Source organism: Festucalex cinctus, chromosome 5 (genome assembly GCF_051991245.1).
Source record: "Festucalex cinctus isolate MCC-2025b chromosome 5, RoL_Fcin_1.0, whole genome shotgun sequence".
Lineage (NCBI taxonomy): Eukaryota > Metazoa > Chordata > Actinopteri > Syngnathiformes > Syngnathidae > Festucalex > Festucalex cinctus.
The window spans coordinates 28,252,995-28,272,528 of NC_135415.1; the positions used below are offsets into that span (position 1 = coordinate 28,252,995).

The 19,534-nt window shown below is 39.4% G+C and overlaps 1 protein-coding gene across 4 annotated transcripts in view; it reads left to right on the plus strand.

The window, feature by feature from the left end:
- Nucleotides 1-971: 971 nt before the first annotated feature.
- gnb1l (guanine nucleotide binding protein (G protein), beta polypeptide 1-like) overlaps nucleotides 972-19,534 on the plus strand; it is a 32,795-nt gene continuing 14,232 nt past the window's right edge. For 2 of the 4 annotated variants that reach the window (XM_077522981.1, XM_077522979.1), the window contains exons 1-5: nucleotides 972-1,055; nucleotides 8,785-8,938; nucleotides 10,182-10,307; nucleotides 10,401-10,563; nucleotides 16,031-16,123. In XM_077522981.1, the coding sequence (XP_077379107.1) occupies nucleotides 8,829-8,938; nucleotides 10,182-10,307; nucleotides 10,401-10,563; nucleotides 16,031-16,123 (492 nt within the window). In that variant the 5' untranslated portion in view covers nucleotides 972-1,055; nucleotides 8,785-8,828. Of the gene's footprint in view, nucleotides 1,056-1,405; nucleotides 1,548-8,784; nucleotides 8,939-10,181; nucleotides 10,308-10,400; nucleotides 10,564-16,030; nucleotides 16,124-19,534 lie in introns of those variants that run through there. The other 2 variants (XM_077522980.1, XM_077522982.1) reach the window with 2 other exon arrangements.

Sequence of the window (19,534 nt, forward strand, 5' to 3'; positions counted from 1 at the left end):
ATTGTTTCATTTTCGGAGTACAGGCTGACTCTAATCCATGGCCACAGAAGAGGTTTAAAACACTCTGGTTTCATCTAATCTTCCAGCTCAAACCAATCCAAGCTTGAAACGCTCCTTTCTCTGCGATCGGAATGGACAAATAAAGGTCTCTGCCGCAACTCTTGTGAAAGGGGGTCTGTGTGCTCTGTGGATTAAGGGCTGCGCGTGTTTTCTTGGTCTCTCTTTCTCAATTAGACTGAAAAGAATGGAAAATGACTCACCTGTTCATAGTGTGCCTCTGCTCATGTCAAGAGCTTGTAGTATTAACAAATGACAGGTTATAATGCTCCAAAATCAGGCAATGAAAAAAGGCGTTGAACAGAAAATGTAAGTCAGACTGATATATATATATAAAAAAAAAAATGCTTATATTTCCATCTATCTTCTATCAGGTTCATGCTCATAGGTCTAACATTTGGGAAGCCTCTCCCAGCTGGCTTTGGACAAATCGGCCGAGAGGTGGGTACAACCCTGACCTGGATGTGCAGGTCACCACCAGCCAAGCGCTATCATTCACACGTCACGCTATTTTCACACACATTTTATTATTATTGTTTTTAATATACAGTATTTAATATGAAGCAATCAATCAAAATGTATTTATACAGTGATTCTCATACATTAGAATATAACTCAAAAGTGCTTAGCATAAAATATGGTGATTGTGGTTCTCCACTCTCGCTCTCTAAAACACGCACGTACGCCCCTGCGCACGCGCACACAAGTCAAAATAGAGAGAAAAAAAAGAACACTACAGGCCGAGAGAAGTGGAGTTTTTTGTTTTGTTTTGTTTTGTTTTTTGTATAATTTTAAACAAGTTATACAAAGAATTTGAGAACACTTCACAAGAGAAGTGGAGTAGTGCGACAGAGATTTTTGTACAGGCATCGTAAGGACGGACAGCTCACGTGATGTAAACAAAGGTCCTTCGAAAACCGGCGCATGTTTTGTATCACAGCCTAGCCGCGCTAACCGGCTCCTGACAACTGTCAAAACAGCTTTGGCCTTTACAAATGGTATTGTACTCAAGTTTCTTTCATGCCGTCATACATTTATTAAATATGAAGGCTGTGTCATGCTGTCAGCGCGTTTTTGTTCCATGATTCATCTGCTAATTCTCTTCTAAGATTGTTCGGTGTTTCTCCTGTCAGTATCGATACAGAATAATGTGAAGTTTCTCTTTCTGCCTCACTTTGGAGTTAACATGACCTAATGTACTAACATTATGGTTTGTAATGGATCTTTAAAAACCGAAAATGAATCTCTTGAAATCGTTTATGCGTTTGCTATTGGGCTGCCTTTCTATGAATCTCGCAGCGTCTCTGAAATAGTACCTCTGTCTCATTGAAGTCATTTGTGTACGCAGGCACAAACATGCAGCATGCAACATGAGTGAAAGGGGCGCACAACCAGAGCTGGGGGGAAAAAAAAGAAAAGAAAAAAAAAGGCACCTCGCTTGTAGCCAGGAACGAGCATCTTATATGTACTCTAAAAACACAACGATAGCAGTGAGTAATCATTTCTTGCCTAGCTGTTCTCACCCTTTACTTAAATAATTTAAATAACTGAATGAATGAATGAATGAATAAACACTTTTAATAATGAAAGATAAAAACAGAGGCAGGTAATATATTGAGCAGTATAAGTAATGCAAAAAGAAAATATGTCCAATATGTAAAAGATGCACTCATGGCCAACTATGGACAATTCCAAGCTAACGACACAATTATGTCACAAGTCAAAATGGCGGTTTGATTCCGTGAATACAAGCTCTCTGCTTATTGAAACAAATTTGATTTTGGATTTTGTGTGGGTTACTTTTATTATAAAATGCGGTGAAATGGCATTTGAGCACGATAAAAATCTGCCCGCAAAGGCAAAAGTGCGATATGAACAGAAATTGGACTTAATTGGTCTAATGGTCGATGAATGTTTTTAAACAGTCAAGAGGCACTTGTATTAGTACTTTATTAAAAATGAAAGAATCAAAACAGCATAATAAATACAATTTAGTTCTTAGGTCATCTGAACGTTGTACATTATGCTAATAATTAGGGGTGTGCCAAAAAATTGATTCATAAAAGAATCGAGATTCTCATTTATTAATCGAATCGATATTAATATCCAAAAATCGATTTTATTCCAATTAAAAATGACGAAGAAGGTGAAAAGGCAGTTGTAGCCCACATGCTGTTTTTGTGGAAAAAGGCACTTACAAATAATTGAAATTCAAATTTTTTGACAGCCACATCTCTGCTGATCTTCAGGCCGTCACACTGAAATAAGTGTTGACGTGTGTCTATTGACCCTCTTGTGTTCCTCTACCCCCGTTGTGTCCAGGTAAATGACTTTATGGAGGAAATGGGTGATAATGCAAACAGATAAGCACTTCTGGTACCAGTTGACCACAGACAGGACCTGCTAAATCGGGAACCCTATGACATGGTGCTCCATCAATGCTTGCCTCAATGACACCCACAAGGCATTGAGGCCTTATCTGCTATGGCCCCTGCTTAGCATTCACGCTATTCACGCAAACAATGCCACCTCTTCCCGTTCAGTGGATCTGTGACTGACAGTGGGTGTTGGTGCACTTGTGTCTGACTTCAGCATCTATCTGACACGAGGCTGTTTATCCAGTCCAGATCTCCCCACCAAGACACAATAATGGGTGTGTGGCTTCCTAACCACTTCCCATGTTGTTTGTCTAACTGGACTTTAATAATGGACCTGCCGCTCCTTTCTGCAAGTTGGTTTCCTCTTCAGAACTATCTATGGTGGGAGGTCAGGGCAGAAAAGCCAACCAGCCAATGCAGAAGTACTCACTGGTCTGAACTTACTTGCATGAAAAAAACAGACCATTTCATTCAATCAATTGAAACCAGGCTTTTAATATGCCTGTAAACATTGTAATCTGACAGAGTTTAACTTTTTAACTCATTCACTACCGGACATTTTTACAGAAGCAATCCCGTTCGCTCCCGGCTGTTTTACTGGAGTTTCACTGATTTTTCAAGCCCCACAGAATATTATGTTCTATTGCTATAAAAACATGGAACCTATCAAAAGAAAGATTTGAGTCTCTTCTTTCATCAGGAAAAAAAAGTATATTTCTATCTGTTTCTGTTTTGCAGCAATTAGCATTAGAAGACAGCTAAGTTTAATCAGTTTTCACACATCTATTTAAAATTGTGAGTAATTGAGTTTTTTTTCAACATGGCCCTGGTTGATCTCCTTTGCTCTGCTGCCACCTGCTGGCCGTTTGTGTAATAACTACCATTTCTGCAACCGTTCTTTGCAGTTGAGAGGCTGCATCAAAGCCTTCTGTATGCTCTAGCGTTAAAAAACAAAGAAAACGTATAAATACGTCTTTGGGACACTTAAAACATTAAAAAAACGTATTTACACGTTACTGGGAGCAAATGAGTTAATAATTGGATTAGCGATCATCCTGGCTATTGGATTATGAACCACATTCATCTCACATGTACTCACTGAACTGAGGCTCTTTTACAAGTTGGGCACAATGGATGAATTACATGATGTTAGGTGGCGGTGTTCCGATTACAATGTTATGATGTCGAGTCTGATACCGTTCATCCGCGAATGTAATCGGCCAATACTGATCACCAGTAGGGATGTAACGATATCCAAATATCACGATACGATATTATCACGATATGAAAGTCACGATACGATAATTATCACGATATTGTGGGGGGTTGTCGATATTTAAAAAAGATCACAATATTGTAAAAAAAGAGAGCTCATATTAAAAAAATGCACAATATTGTGCTTTTGTGCATAACAGCAATGCATATAAACCGCCTACAATCTCTAATAAAAATATTGAGGCACTTACTTGCTAACGCAAGCACAAGCAAATTCGGTTCCCCTTCATCTGACAATTAGCATAGATTGTAAACATAGAAGGCCAAAACATCCCTAATGAAAATTAAATTGCAAATAAACTAGCCACTAGAGGGTGCTACAACTGCACAAATGGAAATCAACCTGACTTTTTTTTTAACAGATGTGTTCCTTCTAAATATTGTAAACATGACGATGACGATATTGTGGCAGTTTTAATATCACGATATCACGATATCGCCCTTGTTGTGACATTCCTAATCACAAGTTGCACTTATTTTTTTTTCTAATTAAAGACGAACCACATCTCACAAGGCGCACTGTTGATTTTTGAGAAAATTCAAGGATTTTAAGCGCGCCCTACGGTCCGAAAAATACGGCATTCATTATGTAGCTTAGATCTACTTGATTGAACTGATATCAGAGCAGAGGATCTAGGAATCCAATGCCTCCATAATAGTGCCTGTGAAGCAGGGCCATAATGAAGCTTCTCTATTAAGCTTGATCCCCTGTGATCAGCGTAGCCCTCCTGCCTGCAGTTATTTATGAATGGCAGATTTTGACAAGGCGGCGGCTCAGGTGGGGAGCTGCTGATTACGGCGATACCAGCGCAAGAGTCAAACGAGGAATGTGGACAGTGCTCCCCCCATCACTTCTACCTTCAAAACCAAAAAAGGCTTGCGTACTGCCTGGCATCGTAACGCTGCCTCCCGATGTGGTAAGGCGAAGAAAGGGCGGGGCAGGCGCACAGATAGTGGCGATGTTTGATCTGAAGGTCGCCAGCCCCTTGCTGACGTTGAGAGATTCTTGGCAGATGAGGCAGGCTCTTATTTAATAACATGAAGGGGAAGCGGACCTTTTTCTCATAATTAGGCCTAATTACACAGTAGGTGTGGACAGACAGCCCAAGAAGAGACAAACTGCCTTTATCCACAGACTTAGACTCAGATTACCCAGAGCTGTCTCATCAGTTACAGGCAGCAGAAGCTTCAACCCTCCTGGAGTGCCTTCTGCCCCTTTTTGACATGTTAATATGTTGGCTTCTTTAATGAGATACGAAGAAAGCCCATTATTACTTTACGTACATATGTATTTTATTTGTAAATTACTATTGACCTGCGACATGATGAATATCTATAGCTGTAAAGTTACTTTGGGGCATATTCACTAAGAATCCGGTAATAGCGCGAAATATTGCACCACAACTGCACCCGCAGTCTGCGCCCAGTTAGCCACCTATTCACGAAGGATATTGCTCGAATCATATACCGGCGCAAACACGCTCACAGAACTGACAGCTTGGAGCAAATTTGAGAAAATGGAGAAAACATGGTTGTTATAGTAACAGTTGCGAGAAAGATGACATTATCAGAAAGCGAGGTTGGACCGAGAGTAAGCGTTGAGAGCGCCATTAAGCTGTGCAGAGCAGAGAGGATGACAACGACGTCATTCATTCCTAAAGTACAAATTATATATAGTGTGATCTTTTAAAAAAAAATATATTTTCAGAGGTTGGCCACGTGGGCGTACAGTATGCATCTGGCACGTAAGAATGATCGTAAAATGCCTCCCCGCCATTGCCGATCAGCCCGAGTTATGTTATGTGTCCTAAACTAACACGGAAATATTCCCCCCCCCCCCCCCCCCCCCCCACCTCTGTCTTTCTCTCCTCTCTGCGTGATCAGCCGCGCATGTTGTGCGGCAAATGGCATGCACTGCCGGAGATCGAGGTTGCGTCAGGTTAATACATGCTTTCCAAAAACGTTATTTGCGTCACACAAACGCTGGTGTGGCTATTTGCGCTGACGCTGCATATCAATGAGTCTCATTTGCATTGGGGTGGGCATATTTAGCGTCAAATGTATGCAAATTACCTAATTTCCGCGCAAATAACACCGCCGCCACCGTGTTTGGCCGCGCACTTAGTGACGGATTTTCCCATCTGCGTGTGTTTAGTGAATTAGGTGCTCCCTAATTGCTCCATTTTTTGCCGGTTAGCGTGGTGCAAAGGCGACGCAAACCTTTAGTGAATAGGCCCCTTTGTGTTAAAAAAATAAAATAAAATGGATCTGGCATTATTTGTCTGGGGCCTTTAAAATAGAACTGCTGCTTTTTTTTTTGTTTACATCTGTGTGGGTCCTACTAGAGCTGTTTGTATTTGGGTTTGTGGGTGACTGGAGCTGGCACCACAGCAGGGTCATTGTTCAGCGATGCTCAGCAAATGGAAACGCTGACGCCTGGTTAAACAGAAGAAGCAGTCCACCAGGAAGTCATGGCAGGGGGAAAGTGGCCATTGTACTCATCTCGTGAACATAGTTTGGTTTGGCAGCTTGCGTTGCGGCCCCTAGCGCAGTGACACCCTCCATCACTTTGCCCTCCTGTTGTTTATGTGAAAGGGAGCAGGGAATTGCCAATGGAAAGTTGAGCCCCGCTATGTCTTAAGACAGTGAAAACAAGCTACTCTGTCCTCCATGGTCCTTCTGTAAGGAGGACAACGAGTAAAGCCTAATCCACCTGTTATCAGGGTGAGCCTGCCCCTGTCACACACTCATACAGACACGAGAGTCTGGCCCGGAATGCAGATTTAAACACCCATGAGTTTAAAGCGATAGACCCTCACAAAAACACCGTTGTTGTTTTTTTTTGTTTTGTTTTTGTTTTTTTTGCCATTTTCTTCATACCACACTAAAACAAAAATTGAAATTTCCCCCTGTTGAACTGGCCTAACGGTCCCTGGTTCGATCCCGGGTTTCGGCACCAGCTGTAAAGTTCTGTATGGGAACTTCCACTGGTTCTTGTTTCTTAATGCTCACGATATTATACTAACAGTAATAACCAGACGACGGCTGCATTTTCTCAGTTAAACTGTTTGTTTGTGTCCCTGCACTTATACTGTCTAGGCCGCCCGCCCACATGGGCGAACGGCTCAGTCTCCCCATGTGAGAATGTGTGGCCTGATGGCCTTAACTGGTTTTTACTGGATACGTATATCAGAATGCAGACAGATAGAAAGGCGCCAAGCAAGGGCAAATAACAGCGACACAACGGCTGAGCTCAAGTCATCTATCTAGTCATGAAGATCCTTAACACATTCACTGCCATAGACGGCTTTAGACGTCAAAGATTCATTTTTTTCCTGCACACGCAATAAAACAATGTGCAAAAAAGCTTTTTCGTTTTGCATCAACTTGGTATTAAAGCAACAACAGTAAATTGCAGCGTTTACTACACATAGTTAAAAAAAAAAAACAACTTTTGTGTAGTCTACAAGAATATTCAAAACATGCGGACATCCAACTTTAACACATTCACTGCCATCGACGGTTTTAGATGTCAAAGATTATTATTTTTTGTCCTGGACTGGCAGTGAATGAGTTAATCTAACATACAGTTAGATTGAAAGGTTTCCTGTCAGGTTTGCTCAAATTAAATCAATGCAATCTACAAATTTGTCTACATTTGGACTTGGACTTAGACTTAGACTTGGCTTTATTGATCACTGCAGCTGTATAGTTTTCTGGCCGATTACCTGCGGTCGGATGGACTTCCTCAGCTGCCCAAACTGACAGACAACATAAAAGCCTCAGCTCTTACATGTGCCTCTAAGGAGTGAGAAGCCAGAATCTGTTTACTGTAATTAAGCTGTCACAAGTTGTGATTTATGACATACTGAGTAAGAGAGGTGTTATCCTATAGACTGGAAAGAGGAAGTCAACAAGAACGAAAGCCTCGGTAGCATATAGCTGCGGGGTTTGTAGCCACTAAAAATAGGGAAAATACAGACATTAGAGGAAACCGTCTGGTGTGATGTTTTGTAGCAGTGTCTCCTTAAAATGCGAGCGAGCTGTTTCCACCAAGTTGCACAGGTTGCCTCTGTTTGTTATCGCTGGTCTGAAGGGCACCTGCATAACTGACTGATATACAGTATGAATCAGTTGTGCTGGTTTTGGCACAAGGTAGTGCTGGTTTGAAAATATTTTTGTCCTAAGTCATGACTCCTTCATGTGACTGTCTCTTAGTCAGGCTTTCGATTAACTCATTCACTCGCCGCCATTTTCACATTTCGCAATCCGGTTCGCTCCCGGCTGTTTTACTGGATTTTGACTGATATGGCAAGGCCCACAGAATATTGTGTCCAATTGCTATAAAAGCATGGAACCCATCAAAAGAAAGATTAAAGTCTCTTCTTTCATCAGGAAAAAAGAAGTATGTTTCTATCTGTTTCCGTTTTGCAGCAATTAGCATTAGATGAGAGCTAAGTTTCATCAGTTTTCACGAATCTATTTAAAATTGTAAGTAATTTAGCTTTTTTTCTAGATGGCCCTGGTTGATCTCCTTTGCGCTGCTGCCACCTGCTGGCCGTTTGTGTAATAACTACCATTTCTGCAACCGTTCTCTGCAGTTGAGAGGCTGCATTCTGTATGCTCTAACATAAAAAAAAAAAAAAAAGAAAAAAAAACAACAACATATAAATATGTCTTTGGGACACTTAGAACATAAAAAAAAACGGCGGATTTACACGTTATTGGGAGCAAATGAGTTAAATAATCATTGACAAGCGCCAATATTTCATTGCTGACTAGGTGAAATTTTTCCTGCGCCACATTGGCCGATTTGCACCCGTCTTTCAGACGTGGTATTTCAAGATACTAAATTTACCGGTTTATTGAACTCAGATTTGATCAATCACATTGGCATTGCACATGCTACGTGTCCAAGAACATGCAAAAAGGACCCCTAATTTTGTGCAGGTGCAATTCTTGGCGTGCCTGGTTAATAGGTCCCATTGTATTTCTGTTCGAACAGTTTGATACTAATATTACCAGTAATATTACATGAAATTTTGTTTTGTTTTTTGTCTTTTTTCTCTTTTAGTGAGTATCAGGATATAGCTTTGTGTGACTTCATGACCTGTGGCGATGTCTCGGCCACCTCCGGCACCAATCTACACCCTCAGAGGTGCCAGTGGAGCCTTCAACACCCTCCACTTCAGTTGCCATGGAGGGGACACGCCCCTGCTCTTCTCTGGGTAACTTATTCAACTCATTTCGTCCACAGCAAAATATGGGGGGGTTGTGGATACAACGTAGCTGTAGCGTATTACCAGTAATTGAGACTTAGCCTCAATAACAAGTTATTACGGTATATCCAGGAGAATATTGCCTTTTGAAGCTATAACAGAAAAACAGAACCAAGTGTATATTTTAGTATGCAGCCGTGTCACTGTCAAATTTTGCCATTATACACGACAACAATGGATCTGGAATAAAACCATCAAATGTTATTGAAAGGTACCGTATTTCCCGCACTATAAGGCGCACCTTCAATGAATGACATATTTTAAAACTTTTTCCATATATAAGGCGCTACAGTAGAGGCTGGGGTTACGTTATGCATCCATTAGATGGTGCTGCGCTCAAGGGAATGTCAACAAAACAGCCAGATAGGTCAGTCAGACTTTATTAAGAGATTACAAACCAGCTTTCTGACAACTCCATTCACTCCCAAAATGAATAAACAGCTGTTTGATTATTTTCTCTGAGGTAAAGTATCAGTATTAGCTAGCGATCCAAGATGGCGGGATCTTCTACGCGTGCGCGTCACCGATCGTGCAGGGTCACCGATAGCGTCTTGACGGCTCAATATTGATCCATATATATAAGGCGCGCTGGATTATAAGACGCATGGTCAGCTTTTGAAAAAATTGAAGGCTTTTAGGTGCGCCTTTATAGTGCGGAAAATACGGTATACTAACTTTCACTTTTGGCTTTAATTTAAGAGGTTTCATAAAGATATAGTATAACATAAATGGCACAAGGTCATTGTTGAACATTGGAGTTTATTCCGGTCACACTAACTTGTGAAAACACGGTACAAAGAGAAAATCAAATAATACAGATTCAGTAAACAAAATACAGAATATGACACATGGCTTATAACGTAGCATATGTGTTGAAATGAAGCTAATTACATAATATGAAGTGAAAATGAAAAAGCGGTGTCAAAGTTAAAGCTTTAACTCTTGAGTCTGTCTCGTCATTCTTTTACGTGTTCTTGTCTAAATGTTTTTATCTTTTCGTTCTTGAACTTACCACAGAGCTCCACTTTGCTATGTTTTTTTGGCATCAGCTATTGTAGTATGTTACTAAATTAGGTTGTGTGGAAACACTAGGTCAGGAATTATTAGATCCCTAATTTGTGTGGAAGATAACTGAAAATGTATGAGCCAGTTACATGTAGGTTTTATTTATTTAATGATTATTTTTTTGCAGGTCAGGGAAGGGTGCTATCCATGTGTGGAATTTGAACAACAGGAGGGCAGAGAGGATTCTAGAAGGTCATTCTGGGAGTTCCGTCATCTGGGTCAATACACTTCCCTCGGCAGATACGCTCATTAGGTCAGTATGCTGCTGTTGCTTATTTGGTCCGCGTTCCCTTCCATTAATCGATGATGAACATTTGTCTCTCTTACTTTTCACTTGATGGATAAGTCAAGGACGGGACATGAGGGTCTGTCTTTGGAATCTGTGTCAAGGTGGCAGTGAGCCGTTGGACTCTCTGGCTACAGGAAGTGTTGGATTCTGTCAGTGCTCCTTGCTGGAGAAGGGACCGAGGACCTGCCTGCTCGCCTTTGCTGGACAACAAACTGAGGAGGTGAGATTTCACGGGATTGGACGCCATGATCGTCTCCTTTTTTGTGTTCTGTAAAGTCAGTCTAAAAAATGTACAGTCTGACCATTAGTAGCGTCATTGTGTGATTCGCTATTGTGTATCATGTATCGTGTTTATTTTAGACCCCTAGATGCTGATGGTTTGAATAGAAGCGTGCGATCTCATCAGTGCTTGTATGATGATGCAATGCAAATAGCGTCATTAGCAAAAAGGCACACTTTGATCGACAACTGACTGACAGACACCTGCTTTGACTCTGGCTTCCAACATCCAGTTTAGTCAATGGATTCGGTGCATATATTCTTCCCTTCAAAAGTATTGAGAAAAAAAAAAGCCTGAAAAAAAGCCATCAACAGTTGAGCTTTTATGAACAGGCCACATCATATTTGGAAGATAGTAATATTTGTAGTTCAGTTTAAAAAAAAAAAAAATGGCCGCCCGCCATCCATTTTTCAGTGGCCCGCGACATATGCTAAAAATGGCATTTGACTCAGTTCAAATAAAATAAACAAAACAAAAATGTTTGGAGATGGTCAAAGTAAGTTTTAATTTTAGTTAACTAAAACTAATGAAAAAAACTAAAACTAAAAATCAAAAAACAATATTGTTACCGAAATAAAATAAAAACGAAAATGCTTTTTAAAAAAACGAAAAGTAACTGAAACTACATTTTATGTTTACAAAACTAACTAAAACTAACTATGGCAAACATGTCCTTCGTTTTAGTCTTTGCTAATTAATTTAATGCATGAACCTTTGGGGATGATTTTAAATGTGATTTTTAGTAGATTTATTTCCGGAATGATGACGTTTGAAAGTATGTCACACAGCAGTGACGTCATCTAGCAGCAGCCAAAAGAAAAGCACCTTCAGATGACGTCGCTCCCATGGTGTTTTTTAAATATTGCGCACAAGTAATACACATTATTTATTTAAAAAAACACAAAAAAAAAAAAAACTAATACTGAAACTAACATACTACAAGAACAAGAACTAAACTAATAAAAACTAACAGAACCACCCTGAATAAATAAATTGGTTTACATACTGTAGCATTTTTCTAAATATGCAAAGCACAAATAAATTATTTTTACAATTTTTAGGACCAAACACAATTTCTCTTCATAACATTATGTGGCCCTTGCGTCCTTCTGATTTTCTGTATGTGGCCCTCAAATGAAAAAGTTTGGACATCCCTTGCTATAAGACTTAAGACAGATGTGCACATTTTCTCACAATTTTGAAATAGTTTACCTCCTCAAAGTTTCACAAATGAGCCTCTATGTTGGGTGTCATGAGCAGATTGTTCTTCTCGAAGCTTTCCATCACTTAAGGAAGTTTCTTCTTTGTCTCATCAGACAATGAAAATGTATTCCATAATTTTAGAGACTCGCTTTTGTACAAACATTGAAGGGATGCGAATGTGCAGTGTGACGATGTGTCGGCAACGGACTTGTGAGAATTGGCCTGCTCTAACCCGATGAGATGCAGTGCTCGATGAAAAGCGTTGCATCTGCTCATTTGTTTGCTCATGTGTCACGCTCAACACCCACTTGCCTGTCATGTCTGGTGCTGGCCCAGTGTCAAAGTGGGTCGAGGGCAGCCCGCTATTCAAGCGTCTTTGATTGCCTTCAGATTCACGTTACTTGCTCTGCTTTTGGAGGAGCCACACTTGAAAGGGACAGAATAGTCACCTGATCCAAGCAAATGTGCCTCCGCTAACCCCGAGCTAGTGGAGCAGGCACCGGGGCGCCTTTGACTCGCCAGCACCTCAATAATGCCATTGTTCCGACAGACACGGACACAAACGCACGCAGACATGCAGCATCCCAGATCAAGAAGGAGGCCACTGTTGGTTTTGCCGTTTTGTCTCCTCACTCAATTACACAGGCATAACTGGTGCAGACAGATGCTTATCATGCTCAAATATGACACCCGTGATTAGAAGCAACGATAATAAATGCCAATGCCAATCGTCAGTATGCGGCAGCATTGTTTTTCAAAGCCATGAATAAAACGTTGCTTGAATGTGAAACCAATACAGCGTTCGCTCGTTTATAGCGGGTTCATCTTTAGCAACCTCTTTGTTTTTTATTACACTCCACAATTACAAGATTAGCATAATCGTTATACAAATTTTGAGTTCTTTTCATTTATGCATTTGCACCTTTTTATTTTAAGATAACAAATTTAATACATTTTGTTTAGTCGAAAAGGAACTTGCATAAATGAAGTGTTTCAAAGAATTTTATCTGTCTTAATATTAAGGCTGTCAGTTTCCCGCATTAACTCATTTACTCCCAATAACGTATAAATACGTTTTAAATGTTCTAAGTGTCCCAAAGACGTATTTATACGTTGTTGTTTTTTTTTGTTTTTTTAATGCTAGAGCATACAGAAGGCTTTGATGTAGCCCCTCACCTGCAAAGAACGGTTGCAGAAATGGTAGTTATTACACAAACGGCCAGCAGGTGGCAGCAGAGCAAAGGAGATCAAATTAGCAAAAAGCTCAATTACAATTTTAAATAGATTTGTGAAAACTGATTAAACTTAGCTCTCTTCTAATGCTAATTGCTGCAAAACGGAAACAGATAGAAACATACTTTTTTTCCTGATGAAAGAAGAGACTTTAATCTTTCTTTTGGTAGGTTCCATGCTTTTATAGCAATACAACACAATATTCTGTGGGCCTTGCAAAATCAGTCAAAATCCAGTAAAACAGCCGGGAGCGAACGGGATTGCGAAATGTGAAAATGGCTGAGAGGGAATGAGTTAATTACCGTATTTTCCGCACTAAGGCGCACCTAAAAGCCTTCAATTTTTTCTAAAGCTGACCATGCGCCTTATAATCCAATGTGCCTTACATATGGATCAATATTGAGCCGCAACAGGTCTCGCTGTCAAGACGCTAGCGGTGACCCTGCACGATCGGTGACGCGCATGCGCAGAAGATTCCGCCATCTTGGATCGCCAACTACGGCAACCCCACTAGAACAAAATACACCTGCGTGATAGTTCGTAAAAACACGATACATCATTAAAAAAAAAAAATCTTACGTTCTTGATGCATTATAAAGAAGCTATTTTAATTCTACAGGTTTTAAAGACGAACGTTTTACTTTTGACCCCATTACATTCCTAGTGAATCTTCATTGTTAGAATTTACGTTTAGTCTGCAGTATTTTTATCGTCTTTAGAGCAATATGTCATTCATTGAAGCTGCGCCTTAAAAATGTGGTGCGCCTTACATATGGAATAAGTTTTAAAATATGTCATTCATTGAAGGTGTGCCTTATAATGTGGTGCGCCTTATAGTGCGGAAAATACGGTAAATAAAAAAATAATAATTGAAAAAACATACTTTTAATGGAAAAAAATGACTAAATGAAAAAACAAAAACAAATGATGAATGAAAAATCATTCATAATAAACTAACAATCATACCAAAGTGAAAAAACATATAATAAACAAAATAATATATATAATTAACGGGAATCAAAAAAAAGAAATCAAAATGAACGTGGCTTTCAATTATCGCAGCTAATTTTTGGAACGTAACACCCGCGATAAACGAGGAAACACTCTACAACAAAATAATTTGCGACGGTAGTTATTACTAATTATGACTTTGGTTTCTTGCCTCCTAATTGTGGCAGAGAGAAATGAATTAACAGCAAGACTGTTTGTTTTATTTATGGCCCAGGTGAGGAAACGCGCGAACAGCAGATATCCTGCGGCGATGACATGGCCTTTAAGTCCCACTTTATTAGGCGTGTATGTAAACATTGCTGGACAGAAAAACAGATTGATTGCCTAAAGGGCTGTTGAACGTGAGGCCTAATGAGAATGAATACGCAAATCGTCAACACGGGTAAAGTAGGAAGGAGGTTTCGTAGCGATTTGGGTACGCCTGCGATCGCCGCAAGCTTCACTCGAGCGATTTCAAATCAGAACCAGCACGTGCATGAAAAGACCGTTCGTGGCATGTCATGTGTCAGCTCAAGCTGGATTTATTATAGACAGTGTGGTGGCTGCTCTGTGATGATGGATGGTGCTTGTACTGCTTGTTGCAGAAGCGCTTGATCTGAGGAGGTCCTGAAGCCGCAGCGGCAGCTTCAGGTTGCAACCTAACTTTTGTGGAGGGGAGCAATTCAGTCAGTCAAAATGAAGCAGTTTACAGGAACTTTGATGTACTGTATGTACGCACAGCTGTGTATAAATGAGTCGGAATTATGACAACATACATGCACACTGCAAAGGTTCCAGGTTTCTGGCTCAAATTGATATTGTTTTTAACTGGAAAGGGAAAATACCATTATCAACAGCTACATGTGTTTGCCTAAAGCCTAGCGGTGTCAATATTAATCGAGAAGTCAGCGATTATCAAATTAATTGACAACTATTTTAATAATCGAGTAATCGTTTAGAGACGTTTTTTAATTTAGAATGGTCCGAATCCTCTATTTTCAGCATATCGACAGTAATTGTTTGCTGATTTTTGGGGTCTTTGATGAAAGAAAATTGATTATCTTCTGTGGATAATCAAAATAAGACATTTGCAAGCATCTGTTTTTACTTTGGAAAACAGTGACTGATCAGTAACATATAGTACATCAATCCACCATTTTATTTTTTTTTCCACTATATGAATACGAAGTACAAAATAAATACTAATCACCGGTTAATAAACAGCAGTCAGGGGGGAAAATGCTTTTATGCTACACTTTAATGCAAAATGAAAATTAATCACATTAATCGATAGATTAATCTATTCTAACAGTATTCAATAGTGACAGCACTATGAAAGACTTTACAAAACACTTTAAAAAAAAAATACAAATTATTGTCACACTAATTTGAGAGCAAGTTACTGTATATGCCTTACAGTTATGTCTCATTTTACCAGGAACTCTGAAAGCATGATGGACACACAAAGCTACTGATCTGAATTGAGTCAAGTTTTTGTTTTTGCATTTTCTTAACTCATTTACTCCCAAAAACGTATAAATACGTTCTATTTTAAATATTACCATGCTCCCAAAGATGTATTTACACGTTTTGGCTTTGATTCAGCCTCTGAACTGAAGAGAATGCTTGACGTAATGGTAGTTATTACAAAAACGGCCAGCAGGTGGCAACAGAGTATAAGAGATCAAAAAGCTCTTTCCCCCACTATTTTAAACAGATTTGTGAATAGTGATGAAACTTAGCCATATTCTAATGCTAATTGATGCCAAATGGAAACAGACAGAAATATGCTTTTTTTTCCTGATGAAAGAAGAGACTCTAGTCTTTCTTTTGGTAGATTCCATGTTTTTATAGCAATAGGACACAATATTCTATGGGCCTTGTAAAATCAGTCCAAATCCAGTAAAACAACAAAAATGTGGGAGTGAATGACTTAAGTGCCATTCATTGGGATGTTTGCACTTTTTTTTGTTTTCTGCAGCTCAAGATTGTTGAGCTACCCAGTAAGACTCTGGTGTGCAGCCTGATACCAGATTCAAAATTGGGGATGGTCATGTGTGTCAAGCTATGGCAGGTAAGCACCAATTTGCCCTCATGTAATGTTTCTGCACACCGTTAGCATAAATAAGGTGTGTTGACGTGTAGTTTTTGTATTTGTATTGACATTTTTCAGAATGAGAATTCACTGCAATTCAAGTTGCAGTTTTCCATTTGATGTCATAATCTGTTCCAGTTTTTACAAAAGATAAGCAGTACATACCAACCATGAATTGTCTCATATCAGTAGTTAGAAAAAAATATATATATATATTTACGCCCAAATACCTCTGCGTGTCTGTCTAACTAGTATCAAAGTGTATATTGGGTTCAGGAAGTTCACTCAACATTTATGAGGTACAGTAGATTGTACCACTTTCCTTGCTATACCTTTTTTTTTTTTTTTATGCTTATGCTTCACTCTGATTGGTTAGCAACCCATAATAAAGGGGCACTAACAGGAAAGTCAACAAAAATGAACACGCAAGACTCGGCACATAATTTAGAGCCCGACAGCTCGTCCTGGGCCGTTTTTCCAAGCGTTTCTTCTCAACTTGCAAATTCCCAACACTGTAATTAGCGTGTTTGGAATGGCTGGGGGTTCTCAGTCATATATCAGCCTGCAGCTGTACATCCAATCTGATCCCAGCACAAGTTTGCATTCTGTTTTGTAATTTACAGAGTCCCTGTAATTATTTTCATGGTTAATAAGTGACATGCTTAATTTTGAACTTTTGTGGGGGGGTTGTTTTGAACATTGCGTTTGAATAAGCACATAACAGATATTCTCAATTTGATTAATATTATCGATTATTTTTTTTTCCCCATTGGTGTTTAATTAATCAAATTTTACTTTTGTTTACTATTTTGTTCACAATGCTGAATACCAGGAAGTATAATGATCAATTATCTCATAATGAATTATAAATAATGTTGACCTCAAGGACATACCACCATCTAACTTCAAAGTTGAAAGCCCCTCGTGATTCAAAATAATTTTAGGCTGTTGCTTTGTAAAGAAGCGGTACATTATATTTCTTCTCTTCTACTTCCTCGGGCAAAACCCTTGGAAGGAAACACTGTGTGCACATTTGTAGAATTAACATTTGTGACTGGACCTTCCAATTCTAAACACGTAAGTTGGAAAAATGTGTTTGTCATACAAAAAAAGGTCAAATGTAAACTTGTGCAGTGGAATGCAAAATGATTTGAATAAAAATTGAACACACATTTGTGATTAACCCCGCTAGGTTATTAACTCATTGACTCCCAGCAGCCATTTTCATTGAAGCTCCTGGATTTTGACTGATTTTGCAAGGCCCACAGAATATTGTGTTCTATTGCTATAAAAACATGGAACCTACCAACAGAAAGATTCGAGTATCTTCTTTCGTCAGGGAAAAACATATATTTGTATCAGTTTCCGTTTTAGAGCAATTAGCGTTAGCATACAGCTAAGTTTCATCATTCTTCACATTCCTGGTGAAAACAGTGGGGAAAAGAGCTTGTTGCAACATGGCCCTTTCTGATCTCTGCTGCCACCTGCTGGCCGTTTTTTTTTTTTTTTTTTTGGGGGGGGGGGGGGGGGGGGGTAATAACTACCATTGCTTTAAGCCACCTCCATGTCAGAAGCTGCATCAAACCCTTCTGTTTGTGCTTGCATAAAAAACATATGAATACGTTTTTGGGAGTGAATGACAACATATTAAAATCATATTTACACGTTTTTGGGTTTGAATGAGTTAACAGTAATAACGGTTAAAACAATAATTAATATGTGAATTATTTTATGAACTTACCAGTACAAACCTTACAAGGTTTGGCAAATTTGTTTCTCATACAACGGACAACATTCACACAGTCTGGCACATACAACTGAAGTCATGTACATGTCAACGTGTGCTTCTTAGTTCGTATCCTAAAATAATTGTGTTCAAAAAGTTGTATTTTGTTTGGCTTGGCATCGTAAGAATCTCGCTCTCTTTCAACCCAAGAAATGCGTTTTTAGCGTATAAAAACCAGCGTGAGTGGGTGACGTCAGTACGCTGGCGTATGCTCCATGTTGCATTCGAGTGCACCATGGAAAATCGTCAACTGTAAAATATGTCACTGTTTGATTTTAGGTGAATCGGTGCTTGGAAGTACCGACCCAAATTGGTCCATATTACAAAAAGTACCATCTTCGGTACCAGTAGAGTAAATCATGAAACTGTGACAATGACAGTTTTACTTGTTACGATTGCAAGGCAATATAATAATAGCACATTGATCTGACTTGTGTATCCCTTCAAAAAGCCTTAATGTGAAACTCATCCTGAAGCTGACAGAACTTACTATTTATCGCTGATTTGCTGTGAAAGTGAGAGCTTTGAAAAGTGTGGGAAGAAAGTGCCTCCATATGTGGGAGCTCGACATGGGGAACAGTTAGTGATGTATTATCTGCAAGGTTCTTTTGTTGTGAACGGAGGCCGGCGAGGAAGAGGAAATGTTCCTATACAGATATTCGTCACTCTCAGCTCATCACCTTGATGCCTCGTAGCCGTGACAACATAGCGGACACAAACCCAAGAAAACGGATTCGTTCCGTATGTTGGAACAGTGCCGCGCTGGGCCTCGACTGGCCACAATAGTAGACAGGCCGCCTGTCGCTCGTTTGGCTGTTGATGATTCTCGACAGAACCAGCAGCAGCAGGACAAAATGATGTTAGGGGTGTTACCTGACTGAAGTGGAAATGTCGTGTATCAACCATTCATTGAGACCGGGATGCATTCATAGTTTGGAGATAACAATTTCATCAATTCGTTGGTATTGATATAGTACAAATGGTATAGATGGTATAGAAATACCGGATATATCCAAAACATGATGGAGGGATTGTGCATGATTATCTTAAAAATACAAAAATAACAGGAAATGGCATTCACATCTAATATTTATGACATGATGATGTTTTGTATTGTTGTCATTTTTTTTTTTTTTTTACCTTGGCCTTTAACTATCACCATAACTGCAAAAGCTGAAGCAGATGTCTTTTATGCAAGAAAAATAAAGAAAATTACCACACGTACGAGACACTGCTGTAAAGTTACCATTAACCAGATCAATGTGTGAGGATATTATCAATTTATCAATCATAGTGCTGCTAATACTGCATAAAGCCTTTACTATATGTAATTGTTTACTGTGGTACCTCAAGTCAAATGTTGCAGAAGAAAAACGGAGTTCAAAACCATCCTTATGACGACAACCTGTAAAGTTCTGGGTGGGAACTTTCACTGGTTCTTGTATCTTAATGCTCACGATTTTATACTAGCAGTAATAACCAGAAGACTGCATTTTCTCAGTTGAAATGTTTACTGGATGCCAGAAAGATCGAGTACACAGCTGCAGAGCCCTCTTCTATTAGTATGCGGAAAAGGAACTGATGTATTCAAAATCGTCCCTGCA